The sequence below is a fragment of the Gobio gobio genome (assembly GCF_949357685.1).
Source record: "Gobio gobio genome assembly, chromosome: 3".
Classification (NCBI taxonomy): domain Eukaryota; kingdom Metazoa; phylum Chordata; class Actinopteri; order Cypriniformes; family Gobionidae; genus Gobio; species Gobio gobio.
Window position 1 is genome coordinate 52,724,927 of NC_137099.1, and position 24,572 is coordinate 52,749,498.

The 24,572-nt window shown below is 39.2% G+C and overlaps 2 protein-coding genes across 3 annotated transcripts in view; one reads left to right on the forward strand and one right to left on the reverse strand.

Annotated features, from left to right (window-relative positions):
* Nucleotides 1-107: 107 nt before the first annotated feature.
* On the reverse strand, nucleotides 108-18,704 carry tsga10 (testis specific, 10; the record flags this gene model as incomplete). Its single annotated transcript, XM_079812442.1, has 16 exons — nucleotides 108-357; nucleotides 460-642; nucleotides 2,395-2,499; nucleotides 2,595-2,797; nucleotides 5,036-5,203; nucleotides 5,954-6,139; nucleotides 6,270-6,380; nucleotides 6,502-6,670; nucleotides 8,490-8,545; nucleotides 8,669-8,823; nucleotides 9,899-10,014; nucleotides 10,162-10,313; nucleotides 16,674-16,751; nucleotides 16,980-17,159; nucleotides 18,380-18,535; nucleotides 18,621-18,704. The coding sequence occupies 16 exons, from the start codon at nucleotides 18,702-18,704 to the stop codon at nucleotides 327-329; spliced, it is 2,133 nt and encodes a 710-aa protein (XP_079668568.1). The 3' UTR covers nucleotides 108-326.
* A 2,270-nt stretch (nucleotides 18,705-20,974) lies between these two features.
* The window catches only part of slkb (STE20-like kinase b), a 38,857-nt gene continuing 35,259 nt past the window's right edge, over nucleotides 20,975-24,572 (forward strand). The window contains exon 1 of one of the 2 annotated variants that reach the window (XM_079812432.1): nucleotides 20,975-21,776. In XM_079812432.1, the coding sequence (XP_079668558.1) occupies nucleotides 21,627-21,776 (150 nt within the window). In that variant the 5' untranslated portion in view covers nucleotides 20,975-21,626. The remainder of the gene's footprint in view (nucleotides 21,777-24,572) is intronic. The other variant, XM_079812433.1, reaches the window with a different exon arrangement.

Sequence of the window (24,572 nt, forward strand, 5' to 3'; positions counted from 1 at the left end):
GAGGGGTCAGAGAGCTTTCGGATTTCATCAAAAATATCTTAACTTGTGTTCTGAAGGTCTTACGGGTTTGGAACGACATGAGGGTGAGTAATGAATGACAATTTTTTGGGTGAACTATCCCTTTAATACTGTGTGCATCAATGTCAGTTACAGCAAAACAGTAAAAATCGTAGTAAGAAAAGTCTGATTTATTAAAAACATGACGTCACAGTAAATCTTATAAGACCAGAGTCTATTGATTGTCTTCAGAGAGAATCCAAGCAGATGAAATTAATTAATGATGCCAGCGGAAATATGGATGATTGGAGTATTCAGGTCAGATCTTCTCAGTCATAAAGGTCCCTGAAAGTCAGACTCCTGTTAAAGCATAAACATAACATAATTAACTAAATAAACAACCAGCGCGTCCACTGTCCACTTATGTAAGCCTAGAATGGCAAATCTGCCACTGGAGCGCACCTGTCAGGGTACTGGGACATAAGCAGTGGGTCAGGTGTGCTGTGATGAGAGCGTTCTGGAGACCATGATCTGTGAGGACTCAGAGAGCGATGGCGGGAAGGGGATGAGGAGCGCATAGTGGAGGAGAGGACGGGAGAAACAGCCGAGAGACCCTGCCTGCGCAGCTCCTGTACGGCCCGATCCCTGATGGAAAGAGAGTGAGAGAGATAAACATAGACTAGACATTGTTCAAACCCCAAAGAAATAAATATATATTTAAAACTGGAACTGGAAAAACATGATGGTGAGTAAATCATTTCACAATCCCTTTAAAGGGGCCTATTATGCTTTAGTGTGTGATGTTGCTGTTTGAGCATGAAAAAGGTCTGCAAAGTTACAAAGCACAAAGTTGCTCTATATCAGTGCGCATTGTTTCTGAATTCCCTGAAACGCATCCATTGTAGTCTTGAGTTTTCTTCCAGGAACGAACATGTCAATCCTCTTTAAATAATTCCCACCCAAGGCATGCGCCATTAAAGGGTTGAGGCCTGGTTGAGTTGTGATAGTAGTGTGTTGAAACGGTTATGTAAGCCAAAGTGGTTGACCAATCTCAACACACTGGTCAAGCCAACCAATCAGAGCACATTGTGCTTTTCAGAAGGAGGGGCTTCATAGAGACAGGAACTAAATGGAGCGTTACTGACAGACTGGGAAGAGAGGAGCTGCAACAATGTCATATATGAGAAAATTAATGTGTTTTTGAACATTTAACCCTCTGGTGCTCTTCGTTTAGGGGTTGCACTGGTTGTCTTCCCGATTAGAAGTGACCGGACACCTTAAAATTAAACTTCCTCCACCCCAGTAAAACCAATGCAATTTATTTTTCTTCAATAATATTTTTAATTTTGTATTTTGAGATGATTTGATGGTATTTTTTATATTTATGCATTAATTATGGTCTATATTTGCCATTAAAAAGTATAATTATAATTAATTAAAATTTTTGTTGTTGCAGTATTTCAGGTTAAAATAGAGACTAGGCAGATTAGCGCCCTCTTTTGGAATTATTTGAAATCATGCAACCATGGGTGTAATCCTTTTACAGTCTATGGTGTAATCACTAGAGGTCTCTATGGAGAGCCTTGAGAATTCCCTATTTCTCTTTTGAACACATTTAATGATTTTTTTTTTGTTGTTGTTGTTGGATTTTAATATATATTTAAAAAATCTCAAAGACTATTTATTATAAAGTTTTAGATATTTTTTTTGTTAGAAATATAGATTTGTTCTGTGAATTTGTGTTTTTGCAGATTTCCCATTCATTTCCTATGGTCGGTCATTTTTGACCGAAGAGCACAATAGTGTTTTTTACGACCACTTAGCATGCTCGAATTATGCCCTCAATTTTTTTGTGTGTTTACATACCTAATGCTAGAAATGTCACCAAGTGTCATATCATTCTGATGAAGCTGTGATTTTTAAAAATTCTAAATGTGGTTCATAGGTTCAGTTTTTCATAGGTGTGTGTGTGTGTGTGTATAAGTGTGCGAGTATAAGTATAAGTGTGTGTGAGTGGATGTGTCAATATCACACTCTTGATGTTTTAGAGTGTCACCCCTTTACTGCTGTGTACTTTTTTTTCAGCATTGTGGCCGATTTGTAGATTGTACACACACACACACAGAATTTTTGTGTTTTTGTCGATTTCCTATTAATTTCCTATGGTCGGTAATTTTTTTGTGTGTTTACATACCTAATGCTAAAAAAGTCACCAAGTTTCATATCACTCCGATGAAGCAGTGATTTTTAAAATTTCAAAACAGAAAATGTTCCGGTCAGAAATGACCGAAGAGCACTAGAGGGATAAGCATGAAAACCTAAGCAAGTAGAGCCCAAAAACAAAATCAAGACTCTGTAAAAGAGCATAATAGGTCCTCTTTAAGGTTTGTGTCCCACCTTTCAAAGCGTTCAGTAGACAGGTGTCTCTTAGTCATCTCTAGATCTGCCTCAAGCTTGGTTGATCGTGTCCTCAGCTGAGCCATTTCCCTACTCTGAGAACTCCTAGAGACGGCAAAACAGACAGTAAGTGGAAGATTAAGACAGAGAGAAAGACAAGAAACAGCTCTATGAGATGTCGTATGTGTACGTGCACTCACACTTTGCTGTCAGCCATGCAGAGTTTGTCCTTGAGAATTTGTACTTCTGTCTGTCTTTCGTGAGAGGTGAGCTGTCTCTGTAGTTCCTTTTCACGTGAGGACACCAGCAGGCTCTCCAAAGTCTGAACAGACAGACGTTCACTGGTCAGCTGCTTCTGCAACAGCTCCACCTCAGAGCGGCATGATTCCAGCTCACGCTGCACCTGTATGTATGAGCACATTTACGTTTCAGTTCAATTTCAGTTTGTCCCTGTTTTTTCCCAAGGCAATTTGGTTGTCACCATTTACACAATACATAAATACATAAACCCAGAAAACATTTAAAAAAAAATTAAATATCTAGTTTACGGTAAGTTAAGTTCCGCACAGAAATCGCTCAGAATTTAAGACTAGCAGATGTAATCTAGCAGATGTTTTTAGTCAACGCAAACAAACATCAGGAACATCACAATCAATAGTCTAGGTATAGAAGCATCTGTGGGATGACCGTCTAAATCAGGGATGTTCCAACTCGGTCCTGAAGGGACAATGTCCTGCAATCTCAACTCACCTGCCTGGAAGTCTCTAGTATGCCTAGTAAGACCTTGATTAGCTGGTTCAGGTGTGTTTCATTGGGGTTGGAGCTGAACTCTGCGGGTCAGTGGCACTCCAGGAGCAGGATTGGACACCCCTGGTCTAAACTGTATGGGAAATCTAAGGTTGAGATTACCCAAGCTGTCATGTGCAAGAGACCTAGTGACTTAATAGATAAGGCATTAACCTCCGGAGCTGGGGATTGTGGGAATGAGTGTCATGTTTGTTGTGCTGCAAAGATTCTGTAGTGGGTTCAAGGTTAATTTGTTCGAAGCAAGACCTTAAAACACCAAATACAGCTTCAAGTGCACCTGGGAAATTGTAACTCTGATTCGGGCATTCGTTATTACAACGTCAAGTGAAACGAAATAATTATATTGTTAACAATGCACCCAAGTGGCACGTGCATGAGGCGCACCCAGTGGCCTAATGGGTAAGGCATCAACCTCTGGAGTTGGGGATTGTTGGTTCGAGTCCCACCTGGGTTGTGTTTGTGGTGTTGCAAAGATTCTGAAGTAATTTGTTCAGTCCATCTCAGAATGGGCTCAGTGTTTCTACAAAAAGCCTAAGGGTGTCCAAACCTGCTCCAGTCTGTGATGGTGGCCATTGTGGGTTCAATGTTAATTTGTTTGAAGCAAGACCTTACAACATCAAATATAAGTGCACCTGGGACACTTGTACCTCTGATTCGGGCATTCGTTAGTATAAAATGTCACGCATTCAAGTCGGAAACGTAACATGGAAGTAGCCTTAACAAAACAAAATAATTATATTGTAGCACTTTCAAGATACCCAGTGGCCTAGTAGATAAGGCATCAGCTTCCAGAGCTGGGGATTGTGGGTTCGAGTCCCACCTGGGTCATATTTGAAGCGGTAACTTTAAGTTGGGACTGTAAAAAAAAAAAAATACATAACTCTTGTTGGGGAAAAATTGAATCACAGAAGAAGATTTATGTTTTGAGTTCACACAGGAGTCAACACAGGAATCTGTTTCGGCCATGCTGACACCTCACAGTGTGTGTTGAAAACCAGAGGGGGGGTAGTGGCAGGACACCTAAATTGAGGACTTTCCCGTACCAAAGGTGTCGGATAATTTAAATTAGTTCTAAGACAGAAAGAGGACCATTGTGTTTCTTGCTTTTAATTTAAATAAGTTCTAAGACAGAGGGAGACCATTTGTGTGTTGTGTTTCTTACTTTTACCCTGTGTGGAAAACTATGGGGTCATTGAGGAGTATAAGAGCTTGGGCAATCTTTTGTTTTATCAGTTCACACTCGAGACAGGCTTGTATGACTGTGTTGACTGTGGGCTCTTTCTTGCAAGAAAAATAAATCTTTATAAAGACAATTGGATTGAGGTTTGTCTCTTATTAGTGATGTCAATGAATACATTTTTGCCATAACACTCTGTATTTCAGTAAAACGAAATTCAGGCAAGGGCTAATATAAAAATGGGGCGTTAATAGATCTGTGGATAGTTCAACTGGATAGAAACCTCAGTCTACAGCCATTTTTCCACCGTCAGGCCAAGCCGTTCTCGTTGCTTAACAGTTCCATTCCGTGCAGAACTGTTCCAGTCGGTCCCGAAATGGTTTCATTTTCCACTGTGGGGCTGATAACAGAGCTCTTTGCATTCTACCAGGCCGAGAACGGTTTGTAATCGTGCAGTGCCGAACCAAGCTCAAGCTGAAATATAACTGTAACCTTTCCTTACCGTTCTTAGAACCGCTCGGCACGACGATGGAAAAGCGGCTTAAGATGCTGAATAACGTTTGTTCTAATCCTGCTTGTGTTACAGTTGTTGGCCTGACATCAAGTAGGTAGTGTTGTTTTACTGGCAGACTGATATAAACCAATCTGAGCACTCACAGCCTCTTTGCCTGCATCCAGTTTGACGCAGAGCTCTCGTGTTTTTTCCAGGTCAGTCTGCAACTGTGTGCGCTCGGTCTGGGCCTGACGCAGATCTTCCTCCATGTGAATCACCTTTCGGTTCAGCTGAGACAGCTGATTGTTACAGCTTCGCTCTGCACTCAATGCCTGGACACAGCAACAAACCACAGTTTCACGAGTTCACACTTACATATCATTTATGGAGAGTAATTTAACTGCGTATTTGGCGTGCTGTCCGGGGGGAGGGCTTCGAGCTCGGAATTTGGCCCGAACCCAGAGTACCCCCCGTATATGTAAGTGGCTGATAAAATAAAAGTGTGGAGAAGGGGTGGTGGAGGGATGCTAGAAAACTGTCAATGAATGGAGGTAAGACTGCTGCGTGTATATATACCTCTTACTGTTGATTAGCTGAGTGCTCTCCACCTGTGTCAATTATCTGAACGTGCTCCTCCCGAACTATGTTTATAAAACATTATTTATGAGAGAGTGAGTTAACTGAGGGCAAGTGCACACTACCAGACTGAAGAGCATTAGCGACAGACAGGTTCGCTATGATCTGAGACTTCAGTCTTGAAGTGAGCATTTGGGTTGAATTGGCAATCTCCTGCATATTAAAAGGAACAGTTCACCCTAAAATGAAAATTCTGTCATCATTTACTCACCCGCAAGTTGTTCCTGTATGAATTTCTTTCTTCTGCTGAAGAAGATATTTTGAAGAATGTCTGTCTCCAAACAGTTGTTGGGCTGTCAACCCAACCGTAAAGACATTTGTTACCGACATTCTTCAAAATATCTTCATTTCTGTTCAGCAGAAGAAAGAAACTCATACAGGTTTGGAACAACTTGAGGGTGAGTTATGACGACAGGTTGAAGTGATGAATGACGGGAAGAAGTGACCTGTTGCAGGCTGCACTCCAGGCTGTCTGCTCTTTCTTTGAGTCGAAGTATCTCTAAGTTAGAGTTGTGAAGCTCAAGACGGAGTTCGATGACAGTGGTTTCAGCATGCCTGGCCTGTTCCTCCCAGCTTTCCACCTGAAGAGACGCTTTTCTCCGAGACTCTTGGAGTTCCCTGCACTCACGCTCCTAAAGGGCAGAAAACAATGACGACTGGCATAGTTAAAATACCTATAAATACTATAAATCTATAGATACTCCAATTCACCTTTAGTCATGGAACATGATCCATTTAGCTTTTTAGTTTAAGTGACTTTACCTTAGCCGACAAAAGATCTTCAGTGCGTGAAATGTCAGAAACGTGATCTTGTACTTTTCTCTGCAAGTCTTCTAATTCCTCATTAGCTTCATCCAGCTTGAGCTGTAGAGTCTGAAAGAAAGAAAGAAAGAAAGAAAGAAAGAAAGAAAGAAAGAAAGAAAGAAAGAAAGAAAGAAAGTTTGACGCCTTGTTCCCTTATCTATTGGAATGCCCTTAAATAAAAGTTTGGTACCTGATTTTCCAGGCGTGTTTTTTCAAGGTCATCCTTCAGCTGACCGTTCTCTTGCAACGTGGCTTCTTTGATTTTCATCACTGCGCCCATTTCTTTTCCAGAGTCTGACAACTTCCTCCTCAGAACATCCATCTCTCTTTCTCTGCCAGCTACAGTCTCCTTTAAAGCTCTGCGGATAGGAAGTCACATCATTATCCTAATTTTTCATAGTCATTCATATATCATCATAATCATAAATCTTTTGAGGAAATTCAATTTACATTTTAGGGTGTATCAGTCTTAATGAATCCTCATATTCACATATTACATATTCATACACTCATGTGTTCAAATTCTGGTTTATAGTTTTATATCCACAGAGGATCACTACTTGAACACTACTGTTCAAAAGTTTGGGGTCTGTAATATATATTTTTTTTTTTAAAGGAAGAAATGTATAAGACATTGTATAGTATGCATTCAATTTTCAACAAAGACATTTATAATTTTACAAAATATTTATATTTTAAATAAAGTCTGTTGAATCCTGAAAATATTAAGCAGCACTGTTTTCAACATTGATAATAAAAAGAAAGGAAATAGGATCATGTGACACTGAAGACTGGAGTAATTATGCTGAGAATTCAACTTTAAATCGCATTACATTTGAAAATATATTAAAATGGCAAACCGTTTTTTTAATTGTAATAATATTTCACAATATTTCTGTTTTTACTGTATTTTTCATCAAATAAACAAAGGCTTGGTGAGCATAAGAGATTTATTTCAAAAAAACTTTTTTTTTTTATCTTACCAACCCCAAACATTTGAATGATAGTGTATATAAAGGAGAAACTACACAAAATCATTCTAGGAAATTATAAATTTTGTGACTCTGTAAGGGATAATGTACAGCCAGCTGGTCTGGTTTTATAATGTAAAGGGTTAGTTAGGTTATTAGCCCATGATTTACTCACCCTCAAGTCATCCTAGGTGTATATGACATTCTTCTTTCAGACAAAAACAATCAGATTTATATTTAAAAAGTCCTGGCTCTTCCAAGCTTTATGATGGCAGTGAATTGTTGTTTTGTTTTTCCATAAGTCCATAAAAGTGCATCTATCCATAATATAACTGCTCCACACGGCTCCAGGGGGTTAATAAAGGCCTTCTGAAGCAAAGTGGCGTGTTTGTGTAAGAAAAATATCCATATTTAAAACTTTATAAAGTAAAATATCTAACTTCCACCAGATCGCCTTCCATATTCAACTTACGGAAAAAGTGTAGGGCCTTACCATACGTCTGACGACATTGCACACCAGTTACGTTTTTTTTCCGATCTGGAGTTATATTTAAAGTTTTAAATATGAATATTTCTCTTACACAAATGCGGCACTTCGCTTCAGAAGGCCTTTATTAACCCACCGGAACCGTGTGGAGCAGTTATATGATGGATAGATGCACTTTTATGGATTTGAAAAAAACGAAACAACAATTCACTGCCATTATAAAGCTTGGAAGAGCCAGGACTTTTTAATATAACTCTGATTGTATTCGTCTGAAAGAAGAATGTCATACACACCTAGGATGGCTTAAGGGTGAATAAATCATGGGCTAATTTTCATTTTTGGGTGAACTAATCCTTTAATGACATTAAAGAATTTAATGAGATTTAATGACATTAAAGTAGCATTGGTATGTTGCCATAGACAATGGTATGTCAAATATTTAGCACCAGTACCCACTCAAGTATTCCAGAGAGCTAACAAGCATGAGCAACAGTCAAGAACAACTATGGCTATAGACTAAGTATGATACTAATTATGTCTAATTATGATACATCAACATTAGCATTAAGCTTATACCTGGATGGTGAACATAACACACTGTGCAATGAAAAGAAAATAATACAGTAAGCTATTCGTTATACAGACCTGATATAATTTTAATAATTACGGTTTCAATTACAATGCACATGACTGTCTACTAATCAGTGAAAATGATCTTACATTAGAGTTGTCTCAAGATCCTCGGTTCTCAGCTTCAAACTCCTAATGGTTTTCTCCTGCAAATAAATAACGATATCAACAAATGTACTAACTAACTGGAAAGCAAGTAACCTAAAACACAATCAAAAATATGAGTTTATCCGTTTAATTATGTGTACGTACTGTAGGTTGGTACCTACCTTCTCATCTAGCTGGTCATTTGCTGTGCTGAGCAGATCTGTCTTTCTCTCCAGCTGTTCCTGCAGCGTGTCTCTGTGCTGGTCCAGCTCTGAGATTGTACCTCTCATTGTGCTCACCTCCTCTCGCAGAACCGTCACCTGCCTCAGGAGAGAGTCTGAAACACACAGGAAAAGGAAAAAGATGCAGTGACACACATACACTCTTTAAACACTAACATTATTGCAACTATCCAATGGATACATTCAAAACATTCATCCAAAAACCTGATACACTACGATTCAAAGGTTTGGAGTCAGTAAGATTTCTTAATGTTTTTGAAAGAAGTCTCTTCTGCTCACCAATGCTGCATTTCTTTCATTAAAAATACAGCAACAACTGTAATATTGTGAAATATTATTACCGCTTAAAATAACTGTTTTCTATGTGAATATATTTGAAAATGTAACTTATTCCTGTGATCAAAGCAGTATTTTCAGCATCATTACTCCAGTCTTCAGTGTCACATGATCCTTCAAAAATCATTCTAATATGATGATTTGATGCTCAATAAACATTTATTATAACTGTATCAATGTTAAAAAAGTTTTGCTGCATAATTTTTTTTTACAAATTGATAATCATTTCTTTTCAGGATTCTCTGATGAATAGAAAGTTCAATCTAACAGCATTTATTTGAAACAGAAATATTTTGTAACATTATAAATGTCACTTTTGATAAATTTATTTCAACCTTACTGAATAAAAGTATTAATTTTGTTTAAAAAAATGTGTACTGACCCCAAACTTTTGAACAGTAGTATACAGTATATATTTATGGTTAGCATGTGTAGGGTGAAAAGCAAAGGTCCTAGTACTGAGCCTTGAGGTACACCATACTGAACTTGTGATCGATATGACACCTCTTTGTTTACTGTTACAAACTGATAATGGTCAGATAAGTATGATTGGAACCATGCCAATGCAATTCCACTAATGCCAACATAATTTTCGAGTCGATAATTGTGGTCGATAATATCAAATGCAGTGCTAAGATCGAGTAACACTAATAGAGAGATGCAACCATGGTCGGATAATGAGGGCAAATCATTTGTGACTCTAATGAGAGCATTCTCAGTACTATGATACGGTCTAAATCCTGACTGGAAATCCTTGCAGATACCATTTCTTTCTAAAAAGGAAAATAGTTGTGAGGAACAGCACAGATTAAATGTATTTTCTGGTTTTCTCACTGTTCTTCTCGTCCAGTATTTTATTTCTCTCCTGAGTGTTTTGAAGATCTCCAATCCTGCTGGTCAGTCTCCGCTGATTCTCGCTCAGAGAACTTTCCATCTGAGTATTTTCCAGTCTGGTACACACACACACACACACACACACACACACACACACACACACACACAGAATTAATATTCAAAGTACTAAGCTAACAAAACCTCTAAACATACTTTCAGCACTAAAATATGGACACATCTACAGTAGTTGTTTTTGATTGTACCTGAGGCTGCTGCACTCATTTCTGAAGTGACTGAGTTCTTCCTCACTGTCATTGAGTTTGCGACCAAGTGTGTGAACTTCCTCCTCCAGACCCATCATGTTGTCCCTCATCTGAGCTTGCCTGCTTCTCTGTTCCCCCCGCTCCTGCTCCAGCTGGGACACACACAAAACAATGACACTTGTCCTTAACAATAACTGTAGTTTATAGTATAGTATAGTACAGTATAGCATGTATGGTATGGTATAGTATAGTATGGCATGGTATGGTATAGAATAATATAGCATGGTATAGTATGGTATAGTATAATATAATATAGCATGGTATGGTATATATAGCATAGTATAATGTAGCATGTTATGTATAGTATAGTATGGTATAGTATAATATAGCATGGTATGGTATGTATAGTATAGTATAATATAGCATGGTATGGTATGTATAGTATAGTATGGTATAGTATAATATAGCATGGTATGGTATGTATAGTATGGTATAGTGTAGTATGGTGTAGTATAGTATAGTATAGTATAGTATAGTATAGTATAGTATAGTATAGTATGGTATGGTATGTATACTGTAGTATAGTATGGTATAGTATAATATAGTATGGTATGGTATGGTATGGTTTGTCCATACCCTCTCCTTGAACTGTCACCTTATCGTGGTGGAGAGGTTTGAGTACCCGAATGATCCTGGGAGCTATGTTGTCTGGGGCTATATGCCCCTGGTGGGGTCTCCCAAGACAAACAGGTCCTTGGTGACGGGCCAGTCTAAGAACGGTTCACAAACCCTTTATGACTACAATGACATCAAGGACCGAGACGTCGCCCGGCATGGCGCAGCCGGGACCCCACCCTGGAGCCAGGCCTGGGGTTGGAGCTCATATGCGAGCGCCTGGTGGCCGGGCCTCCCTCCATGGGGCCCGGCCGGGCTCAGCCCGAAGGAGTGACGTGGGGCCGCCCTCCTGTGGGCTCACCACCTGCAGGAGGGAGCGTAAGGGGCCGGTGCATAGTGGATCGGGCGACAGTCGAAGGCGAGGCCCCCGATGACCCGATCTCTGGACACGGATTCTGGCTTTAGGGACGTGGAATGTCACCTCGTTGGCGGGGAAGGAGCCGGAGCTTGTGCGGGAGGTCGAGAGGTACCGACTAGAGATAGTCGGCCTCACCTCCACGCTCAGCTTGGGCTCTGGAACCACACTTCTTGAGAGAGGCTAGACTCTCTACCACTCTGGAGTTGCCCATGGTGAGAGGCGGAGAGCTGGAGTGGGTTTGCTTATAGCCCCCCAGCTCAACCGTCATGTGTTGGAGTTCACCCCGGTGAACGAGAGGGTCGTTCTGTTATTGGATTTCTGTCCATAACTGACACATTGTTCAAGCATAAGGGTGTCCATCAGTGCACGTGGCACCAGGACACCCTAGACCGGAGGTCGATGATCGACTTTGTGGTCGTGTCATCAGACCTTCGGCCATATGTCTTGGACACTCGGGTGAAGAGAGGGGGGCAGAGCTGTCAACTGATCACCACCTGGTGGTAAGTTGGATCCGATGGCGGGGGAGGAAGCTGGACAGACTCGGCAGACCCAAACGTACTGTGAGGGTCTGTTGGGAACGTTTGGCCGAGCCCCCTGTCAGAGAGATCTTCAACTCCCACCTCCGGCGGAGCTTCGACCGGATCCCGAGGGAGTCCGAGTGGACCATGTTCTCCACCTCCATTGTCGATGCGGCCGATCGGAGCTGTGGCCGTAAGGTCTCCGGTGCCTGTCGAGGCGGCAATCCCCGAACCCGGTGGTGGACACCGGAAGTAAGGGATGCCGTCAAGCTGAAGAAGGAGTCCTATCGGGCCTGGCTGGCTTGTGGGACTCCGGAGGCATCTGACAGGTACCGGCAGGCCAAGCGGACTGCAGCCCGGGTAGTCGAGGAGGCAAAAAATCGGGCCTGGGAGGAGTTCGGTGAACTGTTCGACACCTCAGGAGGGGGAAGCAATGCCCTACCAACACTGTTTACAGTGGAGATGGGCACCTGTTGACCTCAACTGGGGATATCATCGAGCGGTGGAAGGAATACTTTGAGGATCTCCTCAATCCCACCGACATGTCATCCATTGAGGAAGCAGTGGCTGGGGACTTGGAGGTGGACTCGTCCATCACCCGGGCTGAAGTCATCGAGGTGGTTAAAAAGCTCCTCTGTGGCAAGGCACCGGGGGTGGATGAGATCCGCTCTGAATACCTCAAGTCTCTGGATGTTGTGGGGCTGTCTTGGCTGACACGCCTCTGCAACATCGCATGGCGGTTGGAGACAGTACCTCTGGACTGGCAGACCGGGGTGGTGGTCCCTCTTTTCAAGAAGGGGGACCGGAGAGTGTGTTCCAACTATAGGGGGATCACACTTCTCAGCCTCCCCGGGAAAGTCTATGCCAGGGTACTGGAGAGGAGAATTCGGCCGATAGTGGAACCTCGGATTCAGGAGGAACAGTGTGTTTTTTGTCCCGGTCGTGGAACACTGGACCAGCTCTATACCCTTTTCAGGGTGCTGGAGGGTTCATGGGAGTTTGCCCAACCAGTCCACATGTGTTTTGTGGATTTGGAGAAGGCATTCGACCGTGTTCCTCGTGGCATCCTGTGGAGGGTGCTCTGGGAGTATGGGGTCGGCGGCCCCCTGCTTAGGGCTGTTTGGTCCCTGTACGACCGGAGCAAGAGCTTGGTTTGCATTGCCGGCAGTAAGTCAGACCTGTTCCCGGTGCATGTTGGACTCCGGCAGGGCTGCCCTTTGTCACCGGTTCTGTTCATAATTTTTATGGACAGAATTTCTAGGCACAGCCAAGAAACCATACGATTTCGTCGCTGATTTTTGCGGATGATGTTGTCGTGTTGGCCTCCTCAGACCAGGACCTTCAGCGTACATTGGGGCGGTTTGCAGCCGAGTGTGAAGCAGCTGGGATGAGAATCAGCACCTCCAAGTCCGAGTCCATGGTTTTCAGTCGGAAAAGGGTGGATTGCCCACTTCAGGTTGGTGGAGAGTTCCTGCCTCAAGTGGAGGAGTTCAGGTATCTTGGGGTCTTGTTCAAGGATGGAACGGGACATTGACAGACGGATCGGTGCAGCTTCTGCAGTAATGCAGTCGATATACCGGTCTGTCGTGGTAAAGAAGGAGCTGAGCTGTAAGGCAAAGCTCTCGATTTACCGGTCGATCTACGTTCCTACTCTCACCTATGGTCATGAGCTGTGGGTCATGACAGAAAGGACAAGATCCCGGATACAGGCGGCCGAAATGAGCTTTCTCCATAGGGTGGCTGGGCGCTCCCTTAGAGATAGGGTGAGAAGCTCGGTCACTCGGGAGGAGCTCAGAGTAGAGCTGTTGCTCCTCCACACGAGAGGAGCCAGCTGTGGTGGCTCGGGCATCTATTTTGGATGCCTCCTGGACGCCTTCCCAGGGAGGTGTTCCAGGCACGTCCCACCGAGAGGAGGCCCCGGGGAAGACCTAGGACACGCTGGAGGAATTATGTCTCCCGGCTGGCCTGGGAACGCCACGGGTTTCCCCTGGAAGAGCTGGAGGAAGTGGCTAGGGAGAGGGAAGTCTGGGCGTCTCTACTTAGACTGTTGCCCCCGCGACCCGGCCCCGGATAAGCGGAAGATGATGGATGGATGGATGGATGGATGGATGGATGGATGGATGGATGGATGGATGGATGGATGGATGGTATGTATAGTATAGTATGGTATAGTATAGAGATGCTCCGATCAGCATTTTTGGGGCCGATCACCAAGATCATGATCTGCCGATTGCCGATCACTGCCGATCACAGAATGGCAATCTTTTATCTATAATCTTGCAGAGTTTGCACCATTTGTAGAAATGAAACTAACTCTAAATTAACAGAGTCAAGATCTTGAAGAACCACAAAGTGTTAATTTTAGAAAATGAGATAACTTATGGCGACTGTAGGCCATCTTACCCAAATACATGTATATAATAAATGTATATAATTATCTCACCTAAATATTTGATCATGCAGTGCATTTTTGTTTTAACAATTTTTCAGGTAGGTCTAACAGTATTGAGGTAAGAAATACTTAAGACATTTAATAAGAAATCAAATGTAAATTAATATTGGTCTTCCCTGAATAAATTAAATTAGATTAATCCTTACACTTAAGGTTGCAAACGTTAGTCATTCAAGAGCAGTGAGTGTCATAAAGGTTCATCAAGCAGCAGTTTATTCGACAGCTGTCACTTTAAGAGCGAACACGGATACATGTAGTTGCACAAACGTTCACTCGTCTCTCCAGACCGTGCGCGCGAGTGCTGAGCGGTTTGAACACAGGCAAGACTCAAAAATAAATGCAAATGATAAACTTTAGTGACGATGCGACACTGCCTCGATTGTGCAAAGTGGCAAATCCTGTGTCAACTGTGCAGCTCGATTTTAGTGCACATGCGATGCGCTGATGTGAAGCCATTTGAGCATTTTCAAAAGGGAGAGAGAGAGAGCGCGCACGCGGTGATTCACGCGCGCTGTTTGTGAATTTACGTCCCACCGAAAGTTTTCACTGCGTAAGTTATTTAATATAGAAATATGAATTGTACCTCACCTTCAGCATTATAATTATTTTACCCGCGCTGGAAAGAGAATGAGACGGTGTCGCTGCATATCATGCCCTAGCTCTCACGGCAGGCGCGGGTTTTATGTGTCGTCAGCATGCGATCGGTTCATGAGATCGGCCTTTTTGGAGACCGCCGATCAATCATCCCAAAGCGATTATCGACCGATAGAGATCGGTTGCCGATCAATCGGAGCACCCCTAGTATAGTATAATATAGCATAGTATGGTATGGTATGTATAGTATAGTATAATATAGCATGGTATGGTATGTATAGTATAGTATAGTATAATATAGCATGGTATGTTGTGGTATGGTATGTCTCTGCTGACATACCATAGCATACCGTATAATTTAGCATGGTATGGTATGTATAGTATGGTATGGTATAGCATGGTATGGAATAGTATAGTATAGAATAGTATAGCATGGTATGTATAGTATGGTATAGTATAATATAGCATGGTATGGTGTGGGATGTATAGTATAGCATGGTATGTATGGTATGGTTTAGTATAATATAGCATGGTATGTTGTGGTATGGTATGTCTCTGCTGACATACCATAGCACACCGTATAATTTAGCATGGTATGCATAGTATGGTATAGTATAGTATAGTATAGTATAGCATGGTATGTATAGTAAAGTATGGTATAGTATAATATAGCATGGTATGGTATGCTATGTATAGTATGGTATAGTATAGCATGGTATGTATGGTATGGTATAGTATAATATAGCATGGTATGGTGAGGTATGGTATGTCTCTGCTGACATACCCCAGCATACCGTATAATATAGCATAGTATGGTATGTATAGTATGGTATGGTATGTATAGCATGGTATAGTATAGTAAAGTATAGTATGGTATAGTATAATATAGCATGGTATGTATAGTATGGTGTGTATAGCATGGTATGGTATAGTATAATATAGCATGGTATGGTATGGTATGGAATAGTATAGTAAAGTATAGTATGGTATAGTATAATATAGCCAATAGGGAAATTATATTGCTTAAGAGCTTTCATAATGCACATAATACACTTAGGTTTCAATTCAAATATCCATTTTGACTCTGTATTACTCCTAAAATGTCTTAGAAATAAAGAAATAAAAACAAACAAATGAGACAATTGTTGACTTACAGAAAGGGTAATTTGTGGATACATTTGTTACAGAATTTATCTTTGATAAAAGTTAATAAAAATACAACTGTTCATTGTTAATTCATGTTAGCTCAGGTCCATTAAATAATATGGTAACACTTTACAATAAGGTTCAATCTGTCAACATTAGCTAACTGCACTAGTTAACATGAACTAACAATGAAAACACTTCTAAAGCATTTATTTTTATGTTTCAATTTATTTTTAATTTACTAATACTTTAGTAAAATCAAAAGTTGTATGAATGAATTGTTCATTGTTAGTTTATGCATTATTAACATCACCCAATGAGACCTTATTGTAAAGTGTTACCATTAGTAACAGATACTTTAATTATGTATTAATAAATGTAGAAATGATCATGAACTAAGATTAGAAGTATTTGTCATTGTTAGTTCATGTTAATTAATGCAGTTATCTAATATAAACAAATGGAATTGTATTGCAAATGTTACAACAGAACGAATAAAGAGCCATAAACAAATGTGGATAGCAGTTCAGACATATAGTTTGGTTTTGGAAGAATTTGATGAAAATGATGAGTTCACATCTGAGTTCAGTTGGAAAACAGGTCTCACTAGACTTAAATAGGACTCCATTTGTTCTCAATTTAATCTTATTGTTGTCTAAAAGAAACAATTGAGATCTCATTGGTGATTTCGCTTTCCTCTGAACTCTAGTAAGTGTATTGTGTTCAATGTACAGCTGTCGTCACTGGTCCATTAATGCAGAGCTCTTACTGTGAGTACAGCAGCCTGCAGGTCCTCCACCCTCTGCTCCAGGTGAGCTCTCTCGCTGATGGCTGTCTCCTGAGAGATCTGAGGCGACGTGCAGTTCAAAGGGAACACACATACACTCAGCGGGCTAAAAAAAGCACACCTCTCTCCTGGTATTATCCCCAGTGAGATGACTCAATTTATTACTGTACTCTAGTACGTAAGTGATTTTCCTTTAGTGCTCCTAAATAACATCTTCATAAGAGGGATGTACAAGCGAACATGAATGTGATACAGCACATATGCCAGTCAGGCTGCTGGAGATCGTACCTTGAGTCTCTCTCTCAGGCTGTCTCTCTCTGTGGTCATGCGGTTGAGGTCTGCTGTGGCCTCGTCCCGTTCGCCCTCCACTCGCTTCAGGATGCTCTGAGCGGTCACACTGCTCTTGGGCCCTCGCGCTGCCTTTGACCTCATCACCTCCCGCCGTAGATCTGCTATCTCCTCCTGAGCCTGCAGAGGGAGTTAGGGCACACTGTTTATTGAAATACTATATATAATTGGGGAATGCTGTCTTTCTGTGTTTGAAAAAAAAATTATGAGTGTAAATATGTTGTTCCCAAAATGAAATATTAGTTTTTGCTGTATATTGTCATTGTGGTAAAGTCAAAACAAATTATTAAAATATTATATATATATATATATATATATATATATATATATATATATATATATATATATATATATATATATATATATATATATATATATATATATATATATATATATACACCAATATTACAACTACTGTATATGATGTGTATTTATATTATATATTTATATAAAATATAAACATTTAGATAATGATTTAATCAAACTAAATGTGATGTATGTGCTAAAAATATTTGCTCTAAAATATTAAATTAATATTGTTTTATTAGTTTAATACAATAATAATATAAATTGTAATTATTGATTGTACAGTATATTGGCATTGTAGTGAAGCCAAAATAAATTATCAAAATAGTATCTCGCAAATATATATATATATATATATATATATATATATATATATATATATATATATATATATATATATATATATATATATATATATATATATATATATATATATAATTTTAAATCTAATAAAATAACACATTTGATGCATGTACTAAAAAGTATATAATGTTAATTATAATAATATTGTTTAATTAATTTAATATTTTAATCAATATAAGATTAAATAATTGTTTTACTGTAAATTGTCACTGTAGTCAAACTATATATATATATATATATATATATATATATATATATATATACACAAAGTATTGCACTAAAATATGAATATTGATTTATTACTTAATGTAATATTTTAATCAATATAAATTTAAATAATTGTTTTAGCTGTATATTGTCATTGTAGAGGAGCCAAAACATTATTAAAATGTTATAATACTAATAATAAATATAGACTAATAAATATATAATAAATAAATATATGAATATATATCATAATTTGACAAAAACAAATGTGATGACATCATAATATTTGAATAATTAAAAAATCCATTCTGTAAAATCCTTTATTGTCTATACCTCCCCGACATAAAACTGCAAGTTAAACACCAGCCACTAAGAATGAACTATGTGGTTTTTGTGTTTTATACTCTGTGTGACATGTCCAGTTTGAACACATCCAACCTGATTCAAAAATCGGTACTGTCTACCTGCTGGTAGTGCATTCTGGTCTTGTCCCGTTCGGCCGTGAGCACTTTAACATTGGCCTGGATCTCTGAGAGATGCCGCTCGTGTTTCTCCAACATGTTTTGCAGTTCATCTCTTTCCCGTAACACCCTCATTAGCTCTGAATCATAAGTGCCACCCTAGAGAGAGAGAGAGAGAGAGTTTCTTTTAGCATTAAACAAAACTGATCTCACTAATATTACTGCAATGATGGCTTATTAGTACTTTAACAGGTGAGTGTCTGGTGGGGCTGCGATGGGTAGATGCCCCTTTGGCGGGGCTGGTAGAGCGACGGCGGGCCCTCAGCATCCTTCTCAGTGCCTCGGCCTCCTTATCTGGATCAGAATATGTTGAGGAATAAAGAAATAATCTTCCAGCCGTTCAAGTAAATGTGAGGAACAGGAGAGGTACATTTGGAGATCATTCATTTAAAACATTAGTCTTGCATTTCTGGCATAAAGCAACATCTCAACCTCATGTTCTTAGTTCAGTCTCTCTGATACAGTTTTGACGCCACCTGCTGGAACTACCATGTTACTACAACCTATAAATAAATACATTCAAATTCCAATACAACAAATTAAAATAGCCCTCTTTATCTCACTAATGATTTTTGAGTAAATTGAATGTTTTTACCAGTCATTCGTTTATGTTTATACCAGTCATTCGACATTTTATTTACTTAATACGAAAAACAAACCTCTCGGTGGATATTGAGAGCTATAGAGCATCTCTAAATCGACTTGTTTAATTATACCAAATCATCTTATTCTGACTTACTAAAGTTTTCTCAAGCAAAATTGATAAAATGAAACCACAACGAGGTTGGCATGGCAACTGAGATACTACGTCTGAACGTCACTGAAAATGTGTCTCGTGCAACAATAAAACATGAACGGTGTAACAAATGGTGAATTGTAGCATTTTAATATTTAGTGATAATAGTTGCAAACCACAACATGCACCAAAAGTAGTATGTTTTGCATTGACACCGACTGGCACATAAATCATTCACACGTAAAAGTTACCGTACATATGAAACTCGCACGATAAAACCTTCAAATAGATTCTGCTTTCAATACAGACAAAGCAGAAGACAGCGTATCGGTTGTGTAAGTTAGCTTGTGTTACCTCTTGTAGTGGTTCTGGGCAAATGAAAACGAGTGAGTTAAAATAAATCTCAACACGTTAAAGCTCTTTACCCCGAGAGGATAAATAGCCACACTGACCAATCACGACGCCGCATTAAACTGTCAGTCAAGATAACAGAGAAGCGACAACCAATCAGAACACTAGATCTGCCTCCGTTTGCGTCCGTTGCCTTGACTACAAGTTGTGAACGCTAACGTTTAGTAGTTTTGAAGTTCGGAGGAAGCAATGAAGCGGAACCAGGCAAAATGGATATAATATTAAATAAAACAGAAATATATTGAGGGAAAATATAAATATGATGTTTCAAATGGTTCAGGAACAAAAACGTATACAAAACGTATACTAAATAATTATATGTATATATATATATATATATTGCATTAGTATTCTGTGAATTGTGTTCAAAAATGATAAACTCGGCATATAACGTGAATATTATTATTAACTTACATGGATTTTTTTCCCATTATTATTGAACAGAGAAACAATAACAGAGAAACACAATCCAGAAGTTTCAATAACAATACAGACATTTGAAATGCTAGAGGGAAAATAAACACAGTTATAGGAATAGCCGACATGCTTGCAAAATTCGAATAGCTTTTTGTTTCTTCGAGGGTAATATAGATTCAATATAATATTTCACTTCATTTTTAAATGCTATAAAACGTTTTTTTTTTTACCTGAAAATGTACATTTGTGGATATGAAATTTGGCCATTAAAATAAAAAATTAATCAAATAAGTGCAAGTCTGTTTATCTTTGGAGTTTACAATAATGCCTAAAAGAACATCTTTCCACTGTAAAATAAAATGTCCATCTACATTTCATCAATAAAGTCAAGTACATTTAGTGGTAACACTTTACAATAAGGTTCATTAACTACATTAGTTAACATGAACTAATAATGAACTGCACTTATAAAGCATTTATTTATTTTGTTAATGGTAATTTCAACATTTACTAATACATTATTAAAATATTGTTAACATTAGTAAATGCACTGTGAACTAACATGAACAAACCATGAACATCTGTATTTTTATGAACCAACGTAAACAAAGATTAACTAATGCTGAACAGAGGATTTATTAGTTCATGGTTAGTTCATGTTAACTAAAGCATTAACTAATGTTAACTAATAACCTTATTGTAAAGTGTTACCCATTTGGCCAAAAAAAAAGACACATAAGGGCAGTGCCAAAATAAATGAACAGCTGTCTCCGGCCTCTGCTTGCAAAAGCTACCGCTTACATCTATATCTTTTTTTTATTTAATTTAATAATGTTTAGCAGGGTATATTTTGTGGAGAAGATAATAACATGTATTTGCAATCTAGTGATAACATCCACGACGGCAGGCGACAGCAAAGCGCAGGCGCGTGTGACCGAACCCCAGCGAAGAACCCGCCTCTCCTCGTGAACGCGCACAGCGACAACAAATCCGCTTGATTAGAGGAGCCGCGCGTATCACGCACACGCAGGAGGTGCATAGTTTCTCCAAACAAAAACTATTGTGCCTTTTTTATCATGCGTTTGGCGCAGTTTCGCTTTTAATCCAGGACCGGAGGATGTACGACCTATAGTAGCGGATATATAAACATTTCGTCAGCCTCCTGACAGACTTTGTTTAAAGAGAAAGAGGAAAAACTGGACGTTTTTTACGGATTAGATGAAACTCCGAAGAACAACAACCTCATGATTGATCCTGAAAGAGCTAGACGCCGGATTTATCACTCAAGATCGCCTTCTCACTATTGCTTTATTTTTTATTTTGAAAATATGATTCACTTGACCTCTGATTTCAGAGTCAAGAATAGCTAGAAGAATCAATCAGTTTTCCTTTGTCTGAGCATTATTGCAGTGACATGATTGTTATCCCTATATGACTGCTCGTTTAACACATCAAGTTCTCCAATTGCACCGTGCAAAGACAAACATGTCAACACTCAAGACTATTTCCTGATTAGACAAGAGATTGAACAATGGGGATGCAATAACAATTGCATTGCTTTACGCCTATTAAGACGTTTGTTGAAAGAAACCCTTCTTTGTCATCCAACCTGTGGGAGATCTGGCTATGTCCTTCTTTAATTTCAGAAAGATCTTTAAATTGGGCGCAGAGAAGAAGAAAAAACAATATGATCACGTGCACAGGGACACAAATCCGGAGGAAATATGGGAGATTGTGGGGGAACTGGGGGATGGAGCCTTTGGAAAGGTGTTCAAGGTAAAACAAACACACATTGAATTGTTTCATTTTTTCTTGCTGCAAAAGTTTGTTATTTTGGACCCTAGTACTTTTCTTGTGAATAGAATATAGGGTTAGTATGCACATTCATTGCCCTGTCATTGTCATTCACATGACCTCAGCCTGTAGTGTCCAGTCTGCTTGATTGTTGCTTAGTTTGTTAGTGGGATGGGGGTGATTTGGATATTATTTTTAAGGCCATTTCCTCTAGTGTATACAGTCAAAACAATGACATACTTCCCCATGGTTTCATCAAGTTTGATGGTTTGTAAAGGGTCTAATGATCTGCTGGATTGAGGGTTTTCTGGACATTGGTGTTTGTTGCTTTTCTTCTCAGTGTGGCTGTTGTTCTTTTGGGAGCTACTGTGAACAGATTAACACAAATAATGACTGTTTTCAAGCATGTTTCCTGTGGGTGAAATCGTTTTAGGACTCTTAAAAACTAGGCTCTCTGACTTTTTTTTTTTTGTCATAATACTTTTTTAATGCTATTTTTGTGTTGTTGAATTAATTCAAATTGTATTCAAATGTTTTATTTGTAATCATTTTATTTCCTCGTTAACTGTCACCGTCCCACTAGCAGGACGCAAAATATATATCAGGTCTTTTTTCATGACACACATTTTAGTAATCGTCTTAGATGAGGTATCATTCGAAAGCTTAACTCAAAAATCATCCTGTTTAAACATTGCGTTACCATGGAAACTGTACTCTAAAACCTTTTTGCGGGCTCCTCCCCCTGTCATGTTTCATGTTGTGAAAATAGTTTTAACTACTTTATAATCAAAACCTTTTCTAATATTGACACAAAAAAACAACATATTGTCGGAAAGGGTCTCACGGTTCCATATGTTTTGTGATAGAAGTGAAATTTGGATAGAAATTTATAAATTTGTTACAGAAGAGTGCATCAAAATTTTAAAAATGGAATGGCTATTTTTTTGCCTGACAATCCAGACCCACATCAAGATGTTGATGTCGGTGTATGAATGAGTGTGTGAATGGGTGATTGTGAGGCAAAATGTAAAGCGCTTTGGATGGCTGTAGGTCTGTTAAAAGCTCTATATAAATGCATTCCATTTACCATTTACCATGTTGGGTCTGGGAACACACCATTGGCAGGGCTCAATCCGAGGGGCGGGATTAACGGTTGCCTTTCAAATTGCCTCTGCACGCAATAGGATAGCGCTACAACCAACCAGAGCAATGAAGAAGGTGAAGTGGAGCTAGATGATAGATTAAACTTTCGCCATATCCGGTCAGCAAAACTCTGAACACATCTTCCTTTCTAAAGAATGACTTCAGTGCCGTTCTTTGTTCTTTTCTCAAAGAAAAGCTTAAAGGGTTAGTTCACCCAAAAATGAAAATTCTGTCATTAATTACTTACCCTCATGTCGTTCGACACCCGTCAGACCTCCGTTCATCTTCAGAACAGAAATTAAGATATTTTAATTGAAATCTGATTGCTCTGAAAGTCCTCCATTGGCACAATGGTACTTTACACTCTCAAGACCCTTAAAAGGTACTAAAGACGTCGTTACAATGTCCAAACGCTTCGAAGCTTCATGATGCTTTGTTTTGAAATCGTCATCACTATGTAAGTCGTTATTTAGGGTTTTTTTGCGCACAAAAACTATTGTCGCCTATTCATAAAGTTATTTTAGAACCACTGTAGTGAGATGGACTTTGTAACAACGTCTTTAGTACCTTTTAAGGGTCTTGACAGTGTAGAGTACCATTGAGCCAATGGAGGCCTTTCAGAGCCATCAGATTTCAACTAAAATATCTTCATTTGTGTTCCGAAGATGAACGGAGGTCTTACGGGTGTCGAACGACATGAGGGTAAGTAATTAATGACAGAATTTTCATTTTTGGGTGAACTAACCCTTTAACTCCAAGTCTTCCAGAGTCGATTCGAAAGACCGCTGTTCGCCAGCTTCTTTAATTTAAATTTTTCTTTAATAACAACTCTGCCGTCATTATGTTAAGCCCGCCCACCGACTCTATACACGATGTGGTTGGCCTGACCAGAGTTTGGTTTTTCCAGCTTGCACGCCAACGGAGAGTTGCAAATTTGGAACACTACTTTAGACATTGCTTTGATTTTATAGTAATTTAGAGTTAAAAAAATATTTGCCAAAGTATATATTTTATATAAAGTAAAAATGTTTAGTACAGTACATTTGGTTTACATGAATGTAAACTCTCATTACTTTTTCATACTTTCGTTTTTTTTTTTTAAAGCATAGTCTGCTGAGTGTCTTTAAAACAAGACCAAAGCATTTTTTTTAAGTTACAACCATTTAGGTTTGGAAAGTGTATTTTCATGCCTATGCTCAAAAAGCGAGGTGATAGTTAAGGGGTTAAATCTAAGTTTTTTTTTTGTTGCCAAAAGTTTGAATTCTAACATATAATGTCAAATGCATCATACTTCGTGACCAGATACAATAAAACCACTGCAGATTTTATCTTTTCAAATCGTCCTGCAATAAACCAGCAGTCTTTGACCTGGTTAATTTTTCACTACTGAAAAACGCTGCATTCTAAATGCCGTAATTACACCCGTTTACAAAAGCCGTCTGTTGGGTAGACTTGTTCTGTGACCTTCAAAGCTCTGCACTGCAGAAAGCCTCAGTATGAATGACACTGAATGTGATCTCTGTTGAATGCCGGACTGGATCACGCTGGCTGCATGAGTCTAATTAATACTTTTTACCTCTATTTACTGGTTGTTAAAAGATTATGTGTTGAATCATACGTAGTCTGCAAATGTGC